Source organism: Myotis daubentonii, chromosome 12, assembly GCF_963259705.1.
Source record: "Myotis daubentonii chromosome 12, mMyoDau2.1, whole genome shotgun sequence".
NCBI classification, from domain to species: Eukaryota; Metazoa; Chordata; class Mammalia; order Chiroptera; family Vespertilionidae; genus Myotis; species Myotis daubentonii.
In genome coordinates this window covers 35,549,400-35,571,212 of record NC_081851.1, presented here as the reverse complement: position 1 = coordinate 35,571,212, position 21,813 = coordinate 35,549,400, and the positions used below count along the sequence as shown (strand labels likewise).

Here is a 21,813-nt window from a genome sequence, read left to right as displayed (position 1 = left end):
TACCTAATGAAGAGACTTTAATGAGAGAATAAGATTAAGTATTTATCAGTGCTTCTTACATTTTTACAAAACAGATTTCAATAGTCTGTACACTCATGTTCATATATGAAGAGAAACAAGTAAAAGAAATCATGTATATTGTTCTGAAACTTTACACTTAATATATCATAGACATCTTTCTATGTCAGATGCAGATTAATGTAGTCATTTTTACTGGCTTTATGGGTTTCATTGTATAAATATACAAGATAAAATTAGATAAAATTTATCTAATTAGTTACCTAATGACAGATATTTAAATTGTTTTGAAATTTTTATCATTATCTGCAGTTTGATGAATTATCGTGTTACATCTCTATGGATTTTTTCTGTTTCCTTGAGATACATTTCTAACATAAAATTTCTGGATTATTAAGTATGCACATTCAAAATGTTTAATCCAGCATCATCCTGTGTGCCAAAAGGTTGTGGGTTCCATCTCTGATCATGGCACATACTGGAGGCAACCTATGGATGTTTCTCACATAGATGTTTCTCTTTCCCTCTCTCCCCCCTTCCTTTCTTTCTAAAAATCAATAACATATCCTTGGGTGAGGATTTTTTTTTTTTAAATTTTAGTCTACACTATTAAGTTGTCCTCCTGAAATAAATTATTTTTTCACTAGCAATGTATAATAATAATAATAACTTGGTCAGTACCTGACAATGGCATTCTTGTTAGCATTTGCCAAGCAGATAGGTCTGAAATATGGTATCTATTCTGCTTTACATTTTTTAAATCACATCCACTGAGATTTTTATTTTCTTTTGTATGTTTATTGACCATTTCTATTTCTTTTTTGAGCTGCCTATCTTGTCTTTAACCTGGATTTCCTCAGATATGCTCATGCTTCTTTGTCCTGAACCTGTATGTCCAGCACATTTTTTACCTGTTACTTGAAGGTTTAAGAGTCAGTAGGAATAGCTGCAGCTGCTGTTCATCCTCCCCTCCTTCCTTTGATGACACCTACTCTTTCTTTGACTCAGTCTTTCTGTGCCTCTCTCTCTGTATTTATGCAGTCTCTACAGGCCATGCTTTTCTCTCACTACTGTATCTTTTCATGCTTTCTGCTTTCCTCTATGCCTCTGTACACCCATACTCTGTGCACTGCGCTCTTGCCCTTCCCACCCTACTGTCTTGTCTCACTGTGTCTTGTTTTTCTGGTTACTCCTTCTCTCCTCCCTTTCTCTCATGTTCTTGCTGTGTTTGCCTCATGCTCTCTGTGTTTTCTCTCTTACTCCTTCTCCCAACATTCCTTATCTCTTTTTCTCAGTTTCTGGCTGTATATTGGAGTTGAAGAAGGGGGATAGTGTACTATTGTCAGTACAAAAAAAAAGGTCAGGTTTTTTCAGTTTTTGTTCAGGGAAAAAAGTTGGAGATCAATTATTTCTCTATTTTTTATCTCAATGTCAAATCAAATGTTTACCAGTATTTCTTACATATTTTCATAATATTGGCTGATTTCATATTAGTCTTTACAATTATGATCATATATGGAGAGAAACAAGTAAAAAGCAATATCTTGGAACCCAAAGAATACATTTCATGATATATTAAGAAATATAAAGCAAGATGTAAAACTGTATTTATATTCTCTAAACATTTTACCTATACATATTCACACACAACTGAATCAAAATAAATATTGACATTATCTTAAAATTATGGGATTCTTTATAAATTTCTATGTCATATTACAAAAAGCATGTGTTTTCTAATAAGCTATTATGGTTGTTTTTGTTTGACATTCATTTAAAAAGTGAGGTAAGCCAAACAGATCAAACACACACAAAATGTTAGTTTTGAGTTAGAAAGGAGAATCTTCAGGTTTTTCATTACATTCTAGTTTCTGCCTGAAATTTCTATTGGAATGTCATAATAAATCCTTCTAGAAGCAGAGTAAAATATTAGGATTAGAGGAGTATTATACACAGTTTCTATGCCAAAGTAAAGTGGGATTTTCTTTTAACTCCATGTGCTAAGGGTTGAGTTAAATGTGCTCCTAGGTTCATGGCCTCTTTTATGTATATTCCCTGTAATGGATACCTAGGTTGCTGTCAACTCCCGGTACCACAAAACACCACAGTGCACACCCTTGTGCATATCCCCTAATGGACCTGTGTGAGACTGTCTTTGGCATATATATCCAGAAGTGGAATCATGGATCATAAGCTAGATGTATACTTACTTTTCCAGTCTCTATTCCTACCTACAATGCATGAAAATTCCTATATTTCCATTTCTAGTTTTGCTGGAAGATTAGAAATACAAGTTCATATACTATGCGAAGGTAGGGGTTATCTTTGTTGGTGGTTTTTTGTGTGTTGTTTTTATTAAATGTTACTTGTGTTGAGAATCTATCTTTCCCCCACTTTGTAATTTCCAAGAGAGGAGAGAGTCTTTTAGAGACTTCCAAAATTACTGCTGTCCTTTTTTTTTTTTCCTGTTTACTCTGGTGGTTTTTTTAAAAAAAATCCTTATTGTTGAAAGTATTACAGGTGTCCCCTTTTCTTTCCCCATTGACCCCTTCTAGCCCTCACCTGCCCCCACCCCAGGCCTTCACCACACTATTGTCTGTGTCCATGGGTTATGCACATATGCATACAGGTACTTTGATTAATCTCGTCTACTACTGTCCTTTGAACCAGGCTACAAACATTTGTTCATTCATCTAGACATAATTATAATATAGAATGTGATAACATTATAAGAGTGGGATACTTGAATTGCTTTTCTTTGATTTTTACATAATAACAGATAAAAGATGTAGAAGATTTTAATACCCATATTTACAAGCATGATTTAAAATATCTATATAAAACTTCATTTCCAAAACACAGCATCTACAGTTGTTCCAAATGCCCACTTGGCATATTTTTAAAAAGTAATTGTACATTTAGACAAGATGTTGATAAATCCCAAAAGTGGAAGATTTATAAGCTCTTACTTTCTAACCACAATATAGTAACATTGCAACCTTAACAGCTACTATTTTTCACTAAACAGATGAAAACTTAAAAGCATCGTTCTAAGGGTAGGAGGCAACACTCTTAAACACTTAATTCACATGGAATTTATTTTTGTGTGCATTGGTGTGATTTTATTTTTATGTTCAACTAATTGCCAATAGAGATTTTTAAATAAAGTGATATTCCTAAATTATTAGAAAAATCTAATATTCTTTGGTTAAACTGGACTCTAATCAATTGTACTTGGTAATTAATAGCCATGGTTCTTTTAAAATTTCTACTCAAAATAACTGAAATAATATGTGAACACCTTAACAGAATTGGAGAGATCTAAAGAGAAAACTAATTCTGACCAAAATATGAAGCCATTTCATTTATTTTTTTAAATATATTTTATTGATTTTTTACAGAGAGGAAGGGAGAGGGATAGAGAGTTAGAAACATCGATGAGAGAGAAACATCAATCAGCTGCCTCCTGCACACTCCCCACTGGGGATGTGCCCGCAACCAAGGTACATGCCCTTGAAGTTAGATCAGAATATACAAATGAAAATATCTAACAGACATAGATATATGATTTCATGAGTGTATCATAAATGAAATAAAGATTTTCGAGTCATCATGTAGAGTCATCTTCCTTCATAAATGTTAAAACCAAGAGGAAAGACTTGAGAGAATGCAGAGAAAGTGGAGAGGGAAAGAGGAGGCACTTCCAAAACATAATTAAAAACCTGATAGAAAATCTTTTGGGACCCTTGTCGTCTAGCTTGACCACCCTTTACAAGATTTTCATGATTATTTGTTAACCTGGTATTTCCCATGTATTAATTGAGGACTTTGTTTTTTGTTTTTTGTTTTTTTTCCTACCCCAAGCCCTGTCATTATCTGGGAAACTTTACTATCCTGTTGTTAGTTTCTTGACCTCAGTTAATCATTTTAACCATCCAGTCTTGTGACCATACTTTGAATTTTGGCATCATTCAAAATCATTCCATCTCTGTAGTATTTCCTCATTCATGTAACAAAATTTCTGAGGAGCTACTGCATTTTTAATTTTCTGGGGAAGATTTTCCATAATTATCTACCATACCTGCAGAAATAAAGGACCAGTTCTGAATAATAATTATCACCTGAGTTCCTGCTTTTTATTTAAGCTTTAATCTTGTCTCTAGGAATTGAAACTATGTTAAAGTATTCTTTTTGGGACAGGTACTTTGTGATTGTGTCACCCTTTACTGGTTAGTAAGTTTTATTATTGAAACTACAATTCCACATAACTAAAAACTTTTCACAACAACAAAAAATGTTATTTTGATGACGTTGAATATATTTCAAATTTTGACTCTGACTTATCATTGTGTATCTCTGTTCCTAGACTTGAATGGTTATAAATGAATTAACATAAACCCATTCCTCTGGGGGGAAAGCAAAACATCTTGCAGGTACCTGACTACCTGAAGGTCAGCAATAACAATCTACATGAAGAATAGCCATATAGGGTCATATAAGGAAACATGACCTTTTTTCCTATATTAGATATGTTTTCCTATTTCCACCTAAAAAGTAAATTTTTAGTTGAAAAGCTTTTTTTCTTTTTCTGGATCTGATGGTGTCTCTGATCAAATATGAGAATGAGTCTCACCTAGATTTTAGTTAAACTAAAACATACAAAGGCCTGAAACATCTCTGAAATGGTGGCAGTTACTTCCTTTTCCCAGTGTAGAGTAAGGCATCAGCAGGTGAGTTTGCTCATAATAATAGAAATTAAAACAAAAACAGCCATGTAGCCCTAACCAGTTTGGCTCAGTGGAAAGAGCGTCAGCCTGTGGACTGAAGGGTCCCAGGTTCAATTCTGGTCAAGGGCACATGCCTAGGTTGTGGGCTCGGTCCCCAGTGTGGAGCATGCAGGAGGCAGCCAATCAATGATTCTCTCTCATCATTGATGTTTCTATCTCTCCCTTCCTCTCTAAAATCAATAAAAATATATTTTTTAAAAAGCCATTATCTCCTTCCAAGACTCTACAACAGCAAGCTAAGACCATGATAGCTGATAATGTCATTGACTTGTAGTCACCTAAATCTTTATATATAAGCCCCATTACAGAGAACTGAATGGGTTGATCACACCTGGCTAATCCCAGGCCCTGAGGGATAGATGATGAATCATTAGCCTTTCCCATGGACCAAGGAAAGTGGAGTGTTGTGGTTTACCAACAGCATCAGTAAATGACTTTAGCAAAAAATGTTCTACCCCATAGTGGGTTCTCGGCACAAATTGTCATACACAGTGCAGGCCTGTATGTTGCGATTATTGTGAAACTGAAAGTCAACATGGCATGGTTGCATGATTCTGATAGTTTGCACTTGGCCCTAATCATAGAGTGTATAGTGTTTCAGTGTATCTACAACATCTAGCACCTACATTTTTGTTAGGAATGTCTATTCGTTATTATGTGAAAATGATACTGTTGATAACCTTCCATTGTTCTCATCTCTGATTCAGTAACAGGAGATGCAGAACCATAAAGCATGAGATGCTTTTCCTCTAAATAAGGCTTTGTAATCTACGTGTACTTCAGTTGGCCACACATGAATAAATATATTTTTACAGCTTTATTGAATCCTTCACAGGCCATAAAATTCATATTTAAGTATACAATTCATTGGGTCTCAGTGTATGCACAGAGTTGTGCACCATCCCTCTAATTTTAAAACATTTCCGATACACCCAAAAACACCCTATATACATTAGCAGTCATTTCTCATTTCTCCCACCCCCACTCCAGCTCCTGGCTGTGGTTACTAATCTACTTCCTGCCTATAGATTTTCTTATTCTGGACATTTTCTATAAATGGGATCATACAATATGTGATCTTTTGAGACAGGCTTCTTTCACTTAATGTTCTCTAGGTTCATCTACATTGTAGCATGTGTTCCTTTGTATTACCAAACTAGGGGCCCAGTGCATGAATTCCTGCACCTTGAAAGGAACGAGGCTGCAGTGGGCACAGGGGCAAGTCTCGGCCCATTCTCCAAGCCCCCACCCAGCCCCTCCCGCCATGGCCCCCAGTCCCCTATCCGCCAGCAGCCCCACTCCCACCATTGCTGCTCCCATGTGCTGATGGCACTGACCCTGCTTGCACCTGCTGATGGCACAGAGCAATTGGGGCTGGCTCCAGCAGCGGGAACGAGCAGTGGCTGCTGCCCTGATTGCCCCTTAGGAGCAGGGGGAGGTGGGGAAACCTTCAGGGGCGATCAGGGCTGGCACCCGCCACTCATACCCACTGATGGCGCTGAGCAATTGGAGCCGGCACTGGCAACAGGTGCGAGGGTTGGGTGGGAATGTGGCATGCAGGAACAAAGAATTTTCAGTAACCACCCAAGGTTCACCCAATGACAGCAACCGGTGCCCCACCTTGGTCTGGCGACCCCGCTCACCTGCTCCGCCATCCCATCCATGGCTGATGACCACCATGTTCCGCGCTCTGCCACCTGCTGCCAACGCCCACCATGTTCCACATGCGCCCCCTGGTGGTCAGTGCACATCATAGCAACCGGTTCTGTTCTATCATTTGGTCTATTAGCATATTAGGGTTTTATATACAGAGACTAGAGGCCCAGTGCACAAAAATTTGTGCACTGGGGGGGGGGGAATCCCTCACCCCGGCCTGTGCCCTCTCACAGCCTGGGACCCCTCGGGGGATGACTACCTGCTGGCTTAGGCCCGCTCCCCGGGGGATTGGGCCTAACCTGGCAGTCAGACATCCCTCTGGCAGCCCGGGAGCCCTCGGGGGATGTCTACTTGCCAGCGGAGAGTAGGCCTAAGCTGCAGTCAGACATCCTTAGTGCTGCTAAGGAGGTAGGAGAGGCTCCCACCACCACCGCTGTACTGGCAGCCATCAGCCTGGCTTGTGGCTGAGCAGAGCTCCCTCTGTGGGAGTGCACTGACCACCAGGGAGCAGCTCCTGCATTGAGTGTCTGCCCCCTGGTGGTCAGTGTGTGTCATAGTGACCAGTCATTCCCAGTTGCCCTGCTGTTAGGGCCAGTTTGCATATTACTCTTTTATTATATAGGATACTACCATTCCATTATATGAATACACCACATTTTATTTATCCAGCCACCAGTTAATGGACATTTGTATTTCTTTAACTTTTTGGCTATTAACAAAACTTCTGTGGACTTTCATGGGCAAGTTTTTGTGTGGACATGTGTTTTGTTTTGTGCATATGCTTAGGAGTGGATATCTGCTGGATTATATATAACTTTATGTTTAACCATTTGAGGAACTACTAAACCGTTATCCAAAGTATTGTCCCCATTTTGCATTTCCACAGCAATGTATGAGAGTTCCAATTTCTCCACATCCTTGAAAACACTTGCTTTTGTATGTTTTTATTTTCACCATTCTAGAGGGCTAACTAAGTATGTTTTGTTGAAAGGAAATTTATTTTAGATTACTTTCTATTTTTAAATATTAACCTTTTTCTAGGCAGGGACTTACCCTAGAAATGGAAACACACACACCAAGTCTTCTCATGTAATCAGATGTAAATGTGCTTTCACACCAGCAGAGCATATCACGACTGGGTGTGTGCTTCGGAACCAGGAGGTTCAGACTCAGGGTTGGAAGGGACCATCATTAACACTTCTGCCTTACCTGTACCAGAAGGTGCTCCAGCCTCTGCTTCAACAGCTCCTCCACTCACTGCTCATGGGCAGCTCATCCCATTTGTCTAAGGCTCCAGTTTTTAAAGGATATAACTTACAAAGATCCAAGATCAGCCTGCATTGATATCCTGGCTCTGTTCCCAGTTTTGCACTCCAAAGGCACAGAAAATAGATCTAATTTTCTACCTCTTGGGTCCCCTCTTCCTTCCCTGAAGTATTTTTATTTTCTTTTGTTTTCTTTCTGATCTTCACTCTTTGAACTATTCCTCCCAGGTCATGCTTTCTACTCCCCTTTTCCAAGATGGCAGCTTTCCTGGGTCTATGAAGTTTGTCGGTATCCTATTTGTAAACGTCTCTGAACTAAGCATGCTGCATGTACTTCAGATAGAGCATGTTGACAGATCGATCACCTTCCTCTCTGTGGCCAGAACAGTTCTATGACCTAACATTTTACTCCCGTTGAACTCTTCCAGAGCCATTAGACCTTTATTGCTATACTCTTCTCTGTAAGGTTTTATTTTATTTTCACTTCTTAAACTAGTTATACAAACACATGATACAAAATTTAAAATGTGTAAAAGAGTATTTGATAGTGACATTCCCACTCCTGTTTTGTAAACAGATTTATTGAAGTATAATTTACATAACATAAAATTTATCTATTTAAAGTGTACAAGTCAATTATTTTTAGTAAGTTTACAGAGTTGTGCAATTATTACCACAATTCCATTTTAGAACATTTCTGTCACCCCAAAAAGGTCCCTTGTACAACTGTTTACAATCAATCTGCATTACAACCCCAGACACCTTTTACCCCACCCCTGCCTTTTCTGGACATTTCATACAAATACAGTCATGTAATATGTAGTGTTTTGCATTGGCTTCTTTTGCTTAGCATATTTTCAAAGTTCACCCATGTTGTAATTTGTGTCAGTAGTTTCTTTTTATTGGTGATTAGTATTCCATTATATGATAGAGGCCACATTTTGTTTATCCAGTTACCAGTTGTTAGACATTTGGATTATTTAATTTGAGGGGATAATATAAATAATGTGCTGTGAACATTTGTGTAAATGTTTTTGTGTAGACAGGCTTTCATTTATTTTGGGGTATGTATCTATGATTGGAATTGCTGGGTAATATGTTAAGTTTATGTTTAATTTTTAAGAAAATGCCAAAGCATTTTCCAAAGTGGCTGTACCATTTTACATTCCCATCAGCAATATGTGAAGGTTCCAGTTTCTCTGCTTCCTTCTCAACACTTAGTATTATCCATCTTTTTTTTTTATCGTAACTATTCTAGTGGATATAAAGTGATATCATTGTGATTTTTAATTTGCATTTTCCTAATGACTGACGATGTTGAACATCTTTTCATATGCTTATTGGTCACTCATATCTCTTTGGTGAAATGTCTGTCTTTTACCCACATTTAAATTATATATGTGGAATATCTCACTATTTATTTAGATTGTTAGTTTCTCCCATCAATGGTTTATAGTTTTCAGAGTACAAAGCTTGCCCTTCTGCTAAATTTATTCCTAAATATTTTATTCTTTTTGATGATATTATGAATGGAATTGTTTCCTTGATTTTATTTCCAGTTGCTCATTGCTAGATATAAAAATACAATGGATTTTTTTCTATTGATCTTATATTCTGTACTCTAGCTAAACTTTTTTTAATTCTAGTACCTCCTTATGGATTCCTTCATATTTTCTACAGATAGGATCATGCCATCTGCAAATAAAAAGTTTTATCTCTCCCTTTCCAACCCGGTTTCTTTTCTTTCATAGATATTTTATATATTAAAAAGCAAATACCTACATATGTTTTATACCCTTTTTCACAAAAATGGCAGCATACTTTACATTTTGTAAAGTATATAATCTATCTTGAGAATCAGTCTGTTTCAGTACCTAAAGTGTTGCTGCTGCTTTTTCTTTTTTCTTTTACAGTTGCAGAAAAGGTGTAGTGTTTGTTGGTCAGTCACATCTTCACCACCCTTTCTGAGCTTATACTTTTTTTTTTTTAATAATCTCATAGTTATATATATATATATATATATATATATATATATATATATATATATATATATATTTACTGTTTAGAATGTAAATCATTTGTTATTTCTAACACTTTGATAATTTCAGATATGTAGTTTCCCTTTCTAGATGGGAAACTGGTGTAGAGAGGTTATGGCTTACTCGAGTAAAAACAGTGCAGGGAAGATCTGAGACTGGCGTAGGTCTTGGGCTTCAGACCCAGAGCTTTTTCTACTGCATCCAAGTTTCTGCCATTCCTCCTGCCTAACGTGTGGGACTTTGCAGTTCACCTTTGTTTGATTTGGCCTATTGTTCCTGTTATTTGGGATTGTGGCAACCCTTTAGGCCCTCCCAGATGTGCATTGTAGGGGAGATCTGCTTCCCATATCTCTAAGACACTGATATGTAAAATGTTAAGGAATAGCCAGAGTAAACCAAGTGACTGCCGCTCAGAAAGCGCTGAGGAAATGTTTGTGTTGAATGCGAGATCTGTCGCTCAGTAATGGCCTCTTGCTGTGTTGATAAGAATATTATATTACCATTCAGCCCATATTACTCCATTTTTCCCTCAAAGATGTCAGGAGAATTTCTGTCATTTGTTCAAATCAAGTACTTACTACAATTCTTTTGTCTGCCAGTTAGTGACGATGTCTGCTAGGGGAAACGAGGCTAACCTGGCAGGGCTTGCTCTGCCTGCCTTACGAGCCCTCATTGAAGTTATCAGATTGGTGATCCATTCTAAAATATTTCAGGTCATTAGTTTTAAACCCACCAATTACAACATTTCCTGGCCCGGGACATCTAACATAGCTCCCTCCTCCAGGATTCTGTTGCTAAGTTTCCTGAAGTCCCTGGAATGTAGTTTAGTTTATCTAGCTCAGGGGAGCAAGTACCTGCAGTTTCCTTTCCTGACTGGGTCTTCAGTTTACCTCTACCAAACCTGCTTAAGGAGATGAGCAAGATGTTCCTTCCCTCCCAGTGAGATTCAGCTCATCGTTCTGTGTCAGGGCCACTCCCCAAGGGGGTTGTTGCGATAGGCAAGCTTAAGAAAGACTATTTTATACTGTATTTATTCAACTACAGTTTGATAATATTTTTGTCATCCACTAATATTCCACCATCACCTTAAATCCATGAATTTTTCCAACCTTCATTGCTCTCCTTGCTCTGAACTTAACTAAAAAGGCCTTTTGGGCTTTTTAATGCTTTTTGCAGCACTCATTCATTTTGTCTGTCAGTTAGTGACTTCTCGGGGGCCTTTCAGCTCTGCAGCGTTTACCCTCCTGCGAGTATCTGAGCCTGATCTTAGAAGTCACTCTGCTGCTCATCGCTCTCTGTAATTGCCCCTGGCCCTCTCCTCTCTCATCAAAACTTAGGCAGGTGTCCAGTCAAAATTTCATTCTGAAGACTGACCAGGCTGATTTTTGGCTAACACCTTCTTCCATTTTCTCAAGTCCTAGGAATATACCCAGTTTGTCTGTTTGTCTGTGTGTTGTCTCACCTTCAGGAAACAGCTCAAGCCCTTATTCAACCACAGCAGCATTCTCCTCCCTGTCATAAATCCTGTGGTAGCATGCTCACACTGTCACAAGCTTCATCTCAGCAGTTTGAATTGGATAAGAAAGGGCTTTCTTTGGTTGGTGACTATTTTCTTATTCTGTGGGTAATTGTGCCATTGACTGCAGGTAATGACAACAGGGTCTCTTATTTTTTCTAGGTGGTAAACCATATGATTTCTTCTGACTCTGTTTCATCTTCTACCGGTAATTTCTGGAGCTCAAACTCTACCCTTTGCGACAAACAAAATGTACATATGTTAAACAAGGGCGTGCAAGCAGGTAAATTACTTGAATTTAAACATTTCTTTCTACTAAAATACAAGTAGCTCTTAAATATAAGATACTCGGAATGATACTAAATGAAGATTAATACTATACTCAAATGTCATTACTCACCTATCAGATTGGCAAAAATCTAAGCTTCATAGCAAGTATGTGGGCAAAAGTCTAAAGAAATAAGTGCTCTCATACATTCTAGTGGGAGTATAAGTTGGAAGTATAACCCCTATGACAGGCAATTTGGCAATTTCTATCAAAATTTATTTCACCCTCACTTTGACTTTTGGAATTTAGCCTTTAGATATACTGTGCATTATATGTGCAAAATGACAAGTGTGTAGAATTAACCATATAGTTAATTGAAGTATTGTTTAGCAGAAAATAAAATGCGACTTATATGTTCACCAATAGCCAAATGGTTAAATAAATTACTGTATATCTATATAATGAAAGCCTACTTAGGATGACAAAGGTCTCTCTACCAATATGGTAAAATCTCCATGACATATAATTAAAAAGAAAAGATAATGTACAGAACAGTGTATAGCATGCTACTACATGTATTTAAAAAATAAGGAAGAGCCCTGGCTGGTGTGTTCAGTGGTTAGAGCATCAGCCCAAGCACCAAATGTCTCATGTTCGACTCCTGGTCAAGGGCACATACCTGGGTTGCAGGCTCAATCCAGTGTATGGCAGGCAACCAATGGGTATCTCTCACATCAGTATTTCTCTCTTTCTCTCTCATCCCCTCCCCCCACTCTCTCTAAAAATCAATGGAAAAATACCCTCTGGTGAGGATTACATAAATAAATAAATAAATAAATAAATAAATAAGATAATTGTTTGAATGTACACAGAAAATTCTCTGGAATAATGGGGTTATGAACTGGGTGAATGGAGAATAGGAGTGGGAAGGATACTTTTCATTTTATGCCTTTTTATATCTTTTGATTTTATAAAACAAAAATAAACTTCTGCATTGGCTTTTTCTTTCCCAAGTCATGCCTTTACATCTGTCAACCTCTTCCTTACCTAGGTGACTTCCAGGAGGACTAGAAGCATTTTCTGTCTTTCTTACTTGGGAGCAGAACTGAATCTATATTAGTAGTTCTTTCCCTCTAATATCTAAACTGACTGAGATAAAAACCCTTCTCTTGTCCCCCCTTCCTTTCCTCTCCCCTTCTCTTCCTCTCCCTTCCCTTTTTCTTCTTCTCTTTTCCCTCCCTTTCTCCCCCTACCACCTTTCCTCCCTTCCTCTCTTCCCCCTTACACACTCCAACCCACCCAACAAAGGCCATAGCCTGCATTTTTGAAGCCTTAAAAACTTTTCATTTACTTATTTGAATATATTACCTGCCAACTAAGTCTCAAGGCTGCTCCCAGAGACATCTGTGATCTTTCCCCTCAGGAAACTTGGAGATTGTGAATGGTGTCAAAAAAAACACTCGAGATGTTGGGGTGATTTTCCCAACTCCAAGTCTTAGTGAGGTTAATATGGAAGAGGACAGTGATGTGACTTCTTGGTCAGAAGAAAAAGTAGAAGAAAAAAAGCTCCTTACCAGAAATCTTGGAGACAAAAAGTTAAAGAAGAACAAGCAGAGTTGCTGTGAAGGTCAGTTTCTAATTCCCGGTTTTATAGCAGAAAAGCTATGCTTGGATTATTTTTTCTAAATGACCCTGTGTTGACCCCATCTCCACCCCCTGCACTACAGTTACAGAGTCATTCCTGCAGTTAAGCTGACTCCTGGGCATCATGATGGCCTCTAACAGCTCAATCTGCTGAGAGTCTATTTTATGCACATGTCTCTGAGAAATATGAAAAATCTCCTTTCTTAAAAATATTTCCTGTAGAAGTTTCATGGTTTGTTCCTGTGGAAAATGTGAAGTCTGGTCCTAAGAAGGAAAACTTCAATCATCGTGGCCCTGGTATCGCCTGGTTTGCACCGATAACCAACACCAAACCCTGGAGGGAACCACTGCGGGAGCAGAACTCGCAGGGCCAGCACACGGCCAGCCACACGTCACTAGCAGGCCCAGGCAGAAGCCCACTGAAGCCACTGGTGAAAGCAACCTTACAGGTACAGGGACATCGAGTGCATTTTAGCCCTGTGTTTCAGGGGGGAAAAGGGGGTGAAGTACAAAGAAATTAAATCTGTGACTTGGCCTTCAGAAGCACAGTCATGTGACCCTCATTTCTAGCACCACCAGAGTTCATCTGTTCTCACTGTCATCATTAATCAAAGGCTGCCTTACTCTGTTAACCATTTTAAATCATGCATCACCCTCAGCATCTGGAGACAAGGCAGTAGAAGGAAGGATGTCATGACACCACTGCTCATTGGGTTTATAGACACACTAGAGGCCCAGTGGACAAAAATTTGTGCACTCGGTGGGGAAGGGGGGGTCCCTCAGCCTGGCCTGTGCCCTCTCACAGTCTGGGACCCCTCAGGAGATAACGACCTGCTGGCTTAGGCCTGCTCCCGGGTGACAGAGGGCAGGCCCAATCCCTAGGTGCAGCCCCTGGTCGGGCTCAGAGCAGGGCCGATTGGGGAGTTGGGGCGCCGCCCCCTGTCATGCACAGAGCAGGGTGGATTGGGAGGTTGCGATGCCACCCTCAGTCACGCTCAGGGTAGGGCCGATTGGGGGGTTGGGGCACCACCCCCTGTCACACTCAAGGCAGGGTCGATGGGGAGGTTGCGGCGCCACCCCCTGTCACGCACAGAGCAGGGCCAATCGGGGTTGGGGTGCTGCCCCCTGTCACGCACAGAGCAGGGCGGATCAGGGGGTTGGGGCACTGCCACTGTCACACTCAGGGCAGGGCCGATGGGGAGGTTATGGCTCTACCCGGTCACACACGGAGCAGGGCCCGTGGGGTGGGGGTTGAGGCACCGCCCTCTGTCATCCACAGAGCAGGGCCAATCAGGGGGTTGGGGCGCCGCCACTCTCACACTCAGGGCAGGGCTGATGGGGAGGTTATGGCTCTACCCAGTCACACACAGAGCAGGGCTGATCAGGGGGTTGGGGCGCTGCCCCCTGTCACACACAGAGCAGGGCCGATCAGAGGGTTGGGGCGCCGCACCCTGTCACACACAGAACCGCAGGGCGATCAGGGGGTTGGGGAGCTCCCCCCTATCAGGCACAGAGCAGGGCTGATCAGGGGGTTGGGGCGCCTTCCCCTGTCACGAACAGAGCAGGGCAGATAGGGAGGTTGTGGCCCCGCCCCCTGTCACACACAGAGCTGCAGGGCGATCAGGGGGTTTGGGCGCTGCCCCCTGTCACACTGATCCCGGTGCCGGGAGGCCTCGCGGCTCCGCTGATCCCGGTGCGGGGAGGCATATTACCCTTTTACTATATAGGATAGAGGCCTGGTGCACGGGTAGGTGCCAGCTGGTTTGCCCTGAAGGGTGTCCTGGATCAGGGTGGGGGTCCCCACTGGGGTGCCTGGCCAGCCTGGGTGAGGGGATGATGGCTTTTTGCAGCTGGTCACACACCCTTCAAGGTGGGGGTCCCCACTGAGGTGCCTGGCCAGTCTGGGTGAGGGGCTGAGGGCTGTTTTCAGGCTGGTGGGTGACTGAAGCTCCCAACCGCTCCTTTTTTTCTTTCTTTTTTTTTATTCTGGGCCAGCTTTAGCTCTGAGGCTTGGCTCCAGCTCTTAGGCCTCCGCTGCTGAAAGCAGGTTTCTGGCCTTTGTTTACCTTCTGTATTTGAAACAATGTTGCGATCCTGCTGGCTGAAGCCCGGTGGACTAAAGCAGGTTTCTGGGGTTTTGTTTAGCTTCTATATTTGTAACGTAGTTGCTTAGAGTTGCAGCTCAGAGGCCTGCAGCGGCAGGCGGGGAACGTTGGAGTCCTCCGTCACTGAAGCAAGCAAGCCTCATGTTAGTTTCAAGCTGCCTGGCTGCCGGCCGCCATCTTGGCTGGCAGTTAATTTGCATATCGCTCTGATTAGCCAATGGGAAGGGTAGCGGTCGTACGCTAATTACCATGTTTCTCTTTTATTAGATAGGATGTTGGCCTGGAAGTCTCATGTTGGCTCAGCCTTATATTTGTTCCTCCAGAACTCCTACTGCTATATAACACGAGGTTTAAAGGGCACTAAGTCTCTTTATTTGTCGTTTGGGAGCTACAGGAAATGTTATTTAATGGTGTACACGGTGAGGCAAAAGTAGGTTTACAGTTGTTCCTATGTCAAATAATACAATAAATAGTTAACAAATAACAATACAAAAATTAACTGTCGTGTACCAACAACTGTAAACCTACTTTTGCCCCACCCTGTATTTGAAGGGAAATTTAATATAGCACAATGGGCCAAGCTCCATCCTATCTGGGAGAATTGTAAATGCCACATCTTAGCTCTTGGCTTATTCCTAAGGCATTTCTGTGATCCCTCTGATTTCCCTACTGGAACTCTCCTGCACAGAGTTTGTTAGATTATTCTATATAATAAAAGCCTTATATACTAAGTGTCTGATCATCTGTTCAACCAAAGTGTAATACGCTAATGATATGCTAAGGCCACTCAACCACTCTATGACGTGTACTGACCACCAGGGGACAACAGTCGACCAGTCGCTATGACATGCACTGACCACCAGGGGGCAGATGCACCAACTGGTAGGTTACCTTGCTTCTGGGGTCCAGCCGATCAGGACTGAGCAAGATGGGCCGGACACGCCCTGGAGCCCTCCCATGACCCCTCCCTCGCTGGCCAACCTCCCGTGTCCCTCCCCAGCCCCGATCATACACCAGTAGGGTCCCTCGGCCTGGCTTGCACCCTCTCGCAATCCGGGACCCCTCAGGGGATGTCGGAGAGCTGGTTTCAGCCCAATCCCGCAGGCCATTGGTGCACAAATTTGTGCATGGGCCTCTAGTCCTGTACAGTGGGGCCTTGACTTAAGAGTTTAATTCATTCCGTAATGGAGCTCGTAACTCAAATTACTCGTATGTCAAATCCACAGTGATTGCCAGAACCAGTTTGGCTCAGTGGATAGAGCGTCAGCTTGTGGACTCAAGGGTCCCGAGTTCGATTACGGTCAAGGGCATGTACCTTGGTTGCGAGCACATCCCCAGTGGGGGGTGTGCAGGAGGCGGCTGATCGGTGTTTCTCTCTCATCGATGTTTCTAACTTTCTATCCCTCTCCCTTCCTCTCTGTAGAAAATCAATAAAACATATTTAAAAAAAAAACAGTGAACGAGTGAGACACGTGATGCTGGGCTGATGTTGTGGCGTTCACTGTGACGTTCGCTGCGCCAACTAGCAGTGGGGTATCTGAAGCTGGCTCATAACCCGAATTTTAGCTCGCAACTCAAAGCAAAAAATCAGCTGAGAGACGGCTCTTATCTCGAAAAACTCGTTAGTCTGGACACTCGTAAGTCAAGGCCCCACTGTATAATAAAAAGGTAATATGCAAATCGACCTAATAGCAGAACAATCAGTCACTATGATGCACACCGACCACCAGGAGGCAGACACTCAACACTGGAGCTGCCCCCTGGTGGTCAGTGCGCTCCCACAGCGGGAACGCCACTCAGCCAGAAGCCAGCTCATGGCTGGCAAGTGCAGCGGTGGCGGGAGCCTCTCCCACCTCCATGACAGCGCTAAGGCTGTCTGACTGACTGCTTGGGCGCAGACCTAAGCCATCAGTTGGACATCCCCCAAGGGTTCCCGGATTGCAAGAGGGCGTGGCTGGGTTGAGGGCCCCCCCTGCACGAATCTTGTGCACCAGGCCTCTAGTTTTCAATAATAGAATAGAATAGAAAGTAGCTTTAGAAATAGACTCTTTAAATCTGTTGGTCAGGTCCTGTTTTTCTATGCCCTTAGAGAGCAGACTGCATCATTAATGTGAGGATGGGGGCTTTTTCTCCTCAGGAATCACTTCTGTTTCACAGACCTGACTTCATCTCCCGCTCTGGGGAACGAATAAAACGCCTGAAGTTAATAGTCCAGGAGAGGAAGCTACAGAACGTGTTACAAAGTGAGCGGGAGACGCTGTTCAACACTGGGCGCGAATGTCAGGGCCAGGGGGACGCCGTGCACCTGTTTTCTAAGAGAGGTACATGCTGCACTTTCCTTTCCTGGGTACAGAGGTCAAGGTCTGCTTTTGTTTTCTTTTTTCTAAGGTCTGCTTCTTGCTGGGAGAAGCACTGCTCAATGCCAGGCCAGTTACATGGACAGACAGACAGACAGACTTCTTTGCTTGCTGAGACTTACATCTCCTGAGGTCACAGAACCCAGTTTAGCTCTCAGTACTTTCATGATCCAAATGAACCCAGTTACTCTTGCCCTATCACTGCATCTTAAAAACGAGAGTGTACAGTAAGAAGGTGTTTTTATAAACAATCTCTGTGTCTGTGAGCAAGTTAGTTCCAAAAGTAGTATTATGTTTGTTCGTTTCTTACGTTAAAGAGGGGGCTGATTTCAGGCTTGTCTACTTCATAGGGTGGCAATAATAATAATAATAAAAATAATAATAATAATAGAAGTAGCAGTGTTAGTAATTAAAATAATAGTTATGGCCTGGCCAGCATGGATCAGTGGTTGAGCGTCAACCTATGAACCAGGAGATCACGGTTCAATTCCTGGTCAGGACACATGCCTGGGTTGCAGGCCCAGTGTGGGGCGTGCAAGAGGCAGCTGATCAATAATTCTCTTTCATCATTGATGTTTCTATCTCTCTCTCCCTCTCCTTTCCCCTCTGAAATCAATAAAAATATATTAAAAAATAAAAAGTAATAATTATGTAGCCCTTATGTTTTACTCAGACATTGTTGGCATTTAATATTTACAATACTTCCTGAGGTAGATCCTATTAATATCCCTATTTTAGAGATGAGAAAACAAAGGCTAAGAGATTAAGTACCTACTAAGCTGAGGTTTGAACCCAGGTGGGCTGGCTCCAGAATCAGTGCTCTTCACAGTTATGCTCAGGTGTAAGATGAAAGTAATATTTGAAAGCTGTGAAAACTCTATAAAGTACCCAACACTTTCATCACATTACCTGTAAACGGGGCAGTGTATCAATTCCTAGTCTAGTCTGTGCCACAGTGTTGTGCCTTCAGGAGACTTAGGCTGCTGTCACAGTTATCACAGTTTAACCTTGGCCTTGGCCTTCACCGTTGGTGACCACCTAGCACTGTCAGCTCATAGTAGGACCTCAGAGTCCTAGCAACTCTGTCACACAGCTCTTGCATACCACACCCTTCCTTGTTATGTCACTATTCACTGTAAACCCCTTTTTCTCTTGCTTAGGTTTCCTGGCTGCCCAGAAGTATAAGCCTGTTGGAAAGAAGGAAATGATTCAGAGGTCTAAACGGTAAGGCCAAAAGAATAAGAGTAATTAGAGAAGTACAAATCAGGCCAGCAAGTACTCAAGAGCTCTAGCTTGCCTTCAGAATAAAGGCATTCTGCTCAAGTTAAAACATAAAAAATTAGTTGTGAAAGTAGTTCCTCATGTATGACACTAAAAAAGAGAAGAATAGGTAGCAGATCATGGTATGAATGATTCATCTACCAAAGATAGAAAGAGCCCTGGCCGGTTTGGCTCAGTGGATGGAGCATCAGCCTGCGGACTCAAGGGTCCCAGGTTCGATTCCGGTCAAGGGCATGTACCTTGCTTGCGGGCACATCCCCAGTGGGGAGTGTGCAGGAGGCGGCTGATCGATGTTTCTCTCTCATCGATGTTTCTGACTCTATCCCTCTCTCTTCCCTCTCCCTTCTTCTCTGTAAAAAATCAATAAAATACATTTTTTAAAAAAAAGATAGAAAGAATTCCCACTAATTTGTGTGCCTTAGTCAAGCTCATCCTTATTAGAAACTTAAATATAGAGTATTTTGAAATATTTATTTGGGGCCTTACCTTTTATCCAGGCCATCCTGTTTCTAGAAATCTATTCAGTTCAGTAAGAAATAATGGAGTATTGTCAATACACATTAAGTTAAGCTTGAAAAAAAGTTAGGTTTCAGAAGCACGTGTACATGCCACTATTTATAGTCTTTAAGTATCCGGGCTTTTATATGCATAGGATATCTCTGGAAGGGACCACAAAAAACTGATAATAGTGGTTGCCTTTGGGAAAAAGAACTGAGTGACTGGGTAGGAAAAAGACTAATTTTTTGCCTTTATATACTTTTTAAATTTTGTGTCATTGTGTGTGTTAGCCACTCATTAGAGATATGCATATATTGATCATGAGAATGCCATGGAATAACTAAATTAAGAGTTACCATTTAGGCCAGTGATGGCGAATCTTTTGAGCTCGGCGTGTCAGCATTTTGAAAAACCCTAACTTAACTCTGGTGCTGTGTCACATATAGAAATTTTTTGATATTTGCAACCATAGTAAAACAAAGATTTATATTTTTGATATTTATTTTATATATTTAAATGCCATTTAACAAAGAAAAATCAACCAAAAAAATGAGTTCGCGTGTTCGCCATCACTGATTTAGGGGTTCATTAGCTACCTCCTTAAATAAGAACAGTTTTATAGCCAGTAGAATGCTTGAAAACAGTTTATCTTAGATGTTTAAAGCATTCCTCCTAAAATTTTGTTTTTACTCTCCATTTAGTAAACCCTTTCCTTATAGGTACTTCAAAGGGATGCTTTAGTCACGGAGTTCTTGAAGTGTGGTTGTAGACCTCTGGGATTTGCTGAGACCCTTTCAGGGGATTTGCCAGGTCAAAATGAATCTCAAAATAATACTAGAATGTTACTGCCTTTTTCGGTGTGTTGACATTTGCACTGATGATGCAAAAGTAATGGGGGAGGAATAAAACTGCTGATGCCTTAACACTATTTGAGACTGTGCTGGTCTAGAAGGTTTTGTTTTGTTTTCTTTTCTTTTAATCCTCACCCAAGGATATTTTTTCCATTGATATCTATAGAGAGAGTAGAGTGGAAGGGAGATAGAGGGGTGGAAAGAGAGAAATACCGATGTGAATCACATCAGTTGGTTTCCTACTGCACTTGCCCTGACCGGGGCCAGGGATCGAGATCAAGACTGCAACCAAGAAAGGTGCCAACAGACGCTCTAACGTCTGAGCAATACTGGCCAGGGCAGAAAGCTTTGTATTTTTACAGCCACATGCCAGCAGTGTAAGAGAAGTACACGCAGAGCACTGGCTGCGTGCAAGACCAATGACTGGTTCGAGGAAGAGCACTCACACCGAGGTTTGTGGAGCGAGCTGAGGTAGAACACAGCTTTTACCTGAAGGAATGGTGGGTAAACTGATTATTCCGACTTGGGCCTATGACAGACTTTTTCTTGAAAATGAAGAAGGGAGTCTGTCACTTCAAGGAAAACAGCTGACAGTATTTACTGCCAAAGAGAAAATTTGAGCTTTCAAGCAAAGAATCAAATTCTAGAAAACTTGGTCTACCACTATATGGTTGACTACCTCCCAGTACTGAGACTTTTCTGATATCAGCAATGATATTAACAAGTAAGATGTTGTTATATAAGTAAATATGTCAGCATTTGGAAGCTCTGCATAAGTCACTGGGCCAGTATTCTCCCAATGACTGTTGCATTGTGTTACAAAATCAGGCATGGATAGACGATACATTCAAAGTGCAAGGTAGGCTGGTGACCTCTCTTTATATGAGAGTACAAAAAGTTCATTGATATGGTTTTAGATTCCACATTGCAACTACTTTTTAAGAAACTACCACTTGTCAAGTTTTGGTGCAGTATCAAGAAAATCAGCAATTATCTGAAAAGAATATTAAAATACTTCTCTCTTGTCCAACTACATATGTGTGTAAACTGGATTTTTAAAAATGTATCTTTTAACTAGAACAGTATATTACAACAAATGTAATACAGAAGCAGATGTAAAAATCTAGCTGTCTTTTATTAAACCAGACATTAAATATTTATAAAATAATAGATTTACAAAATATGTAAAACAGTACCACTCTTACTAAACATTTTAGTTTTGGAAAACATATTTATTATATGTGTTAGCATGCAACAGGCTTATTATTTTTATTTTTAAGTGAATTAATAAGTACTTTTGCCCTAGCTGGTTTGACTCAATGGATAGAGTGTCGGCCTGAGGACTGAGGGGTCCCTGGTTCCATTCTGGTCAAGGGCACATACTTCGGTTGCAGGCTCCTCCCTGGACTGGGCCCTGGTCGGGGCTCGTGCAGGAGGCAACCAATCGATGTGTTTCTCTCGCATCGATATTTCTCTCTGTCTCTCCCTCTGTCTTCCACTCTCTAAAAATCAGTGGAAAAATATGCTC

At 41.3% G+C, this 21,813-nt stretch overlaps 1 protein-coding gene across 3 annotated transcripts in view; it reads left to right on the top strand.

Moving 5' to 3' along the window:
- Window positions 1-21,813, top strand: part of ALMS1 (ALMS1 centrosome and basal body associated protein) — a 160,971-nt gene that overhangs the window by 135,915 nt on the left and 3,243 nt on the right. For all 3 annotated transcript variants that reach the window (XM_059659421.1, XM_059659422.1, XM_059659420.1), the window contains 5 exons: window positions 11,444-11,564; window positions 12,973-13,176; window positions 13,416-13,642; window positions 17,436-17,619; window positions 18,816-18,879. In XM_059659421.1, the coding sequence (XP_059515404.1) occupies window positions 11,444-11,564; window positions 12,973-13,176; window positions 13,416-13,642; window positions 17,436-17,619; window positions 18,816-18,879 (800 nt within the window). The remainder of the gene's footprint in view (window positions 1-11,443; window positions 11,565-12,972; window positions 13,177-13,415; window positions 13,643-17,435; window positions 17,620-18,815; window positions 18,880-21,813) is intronic.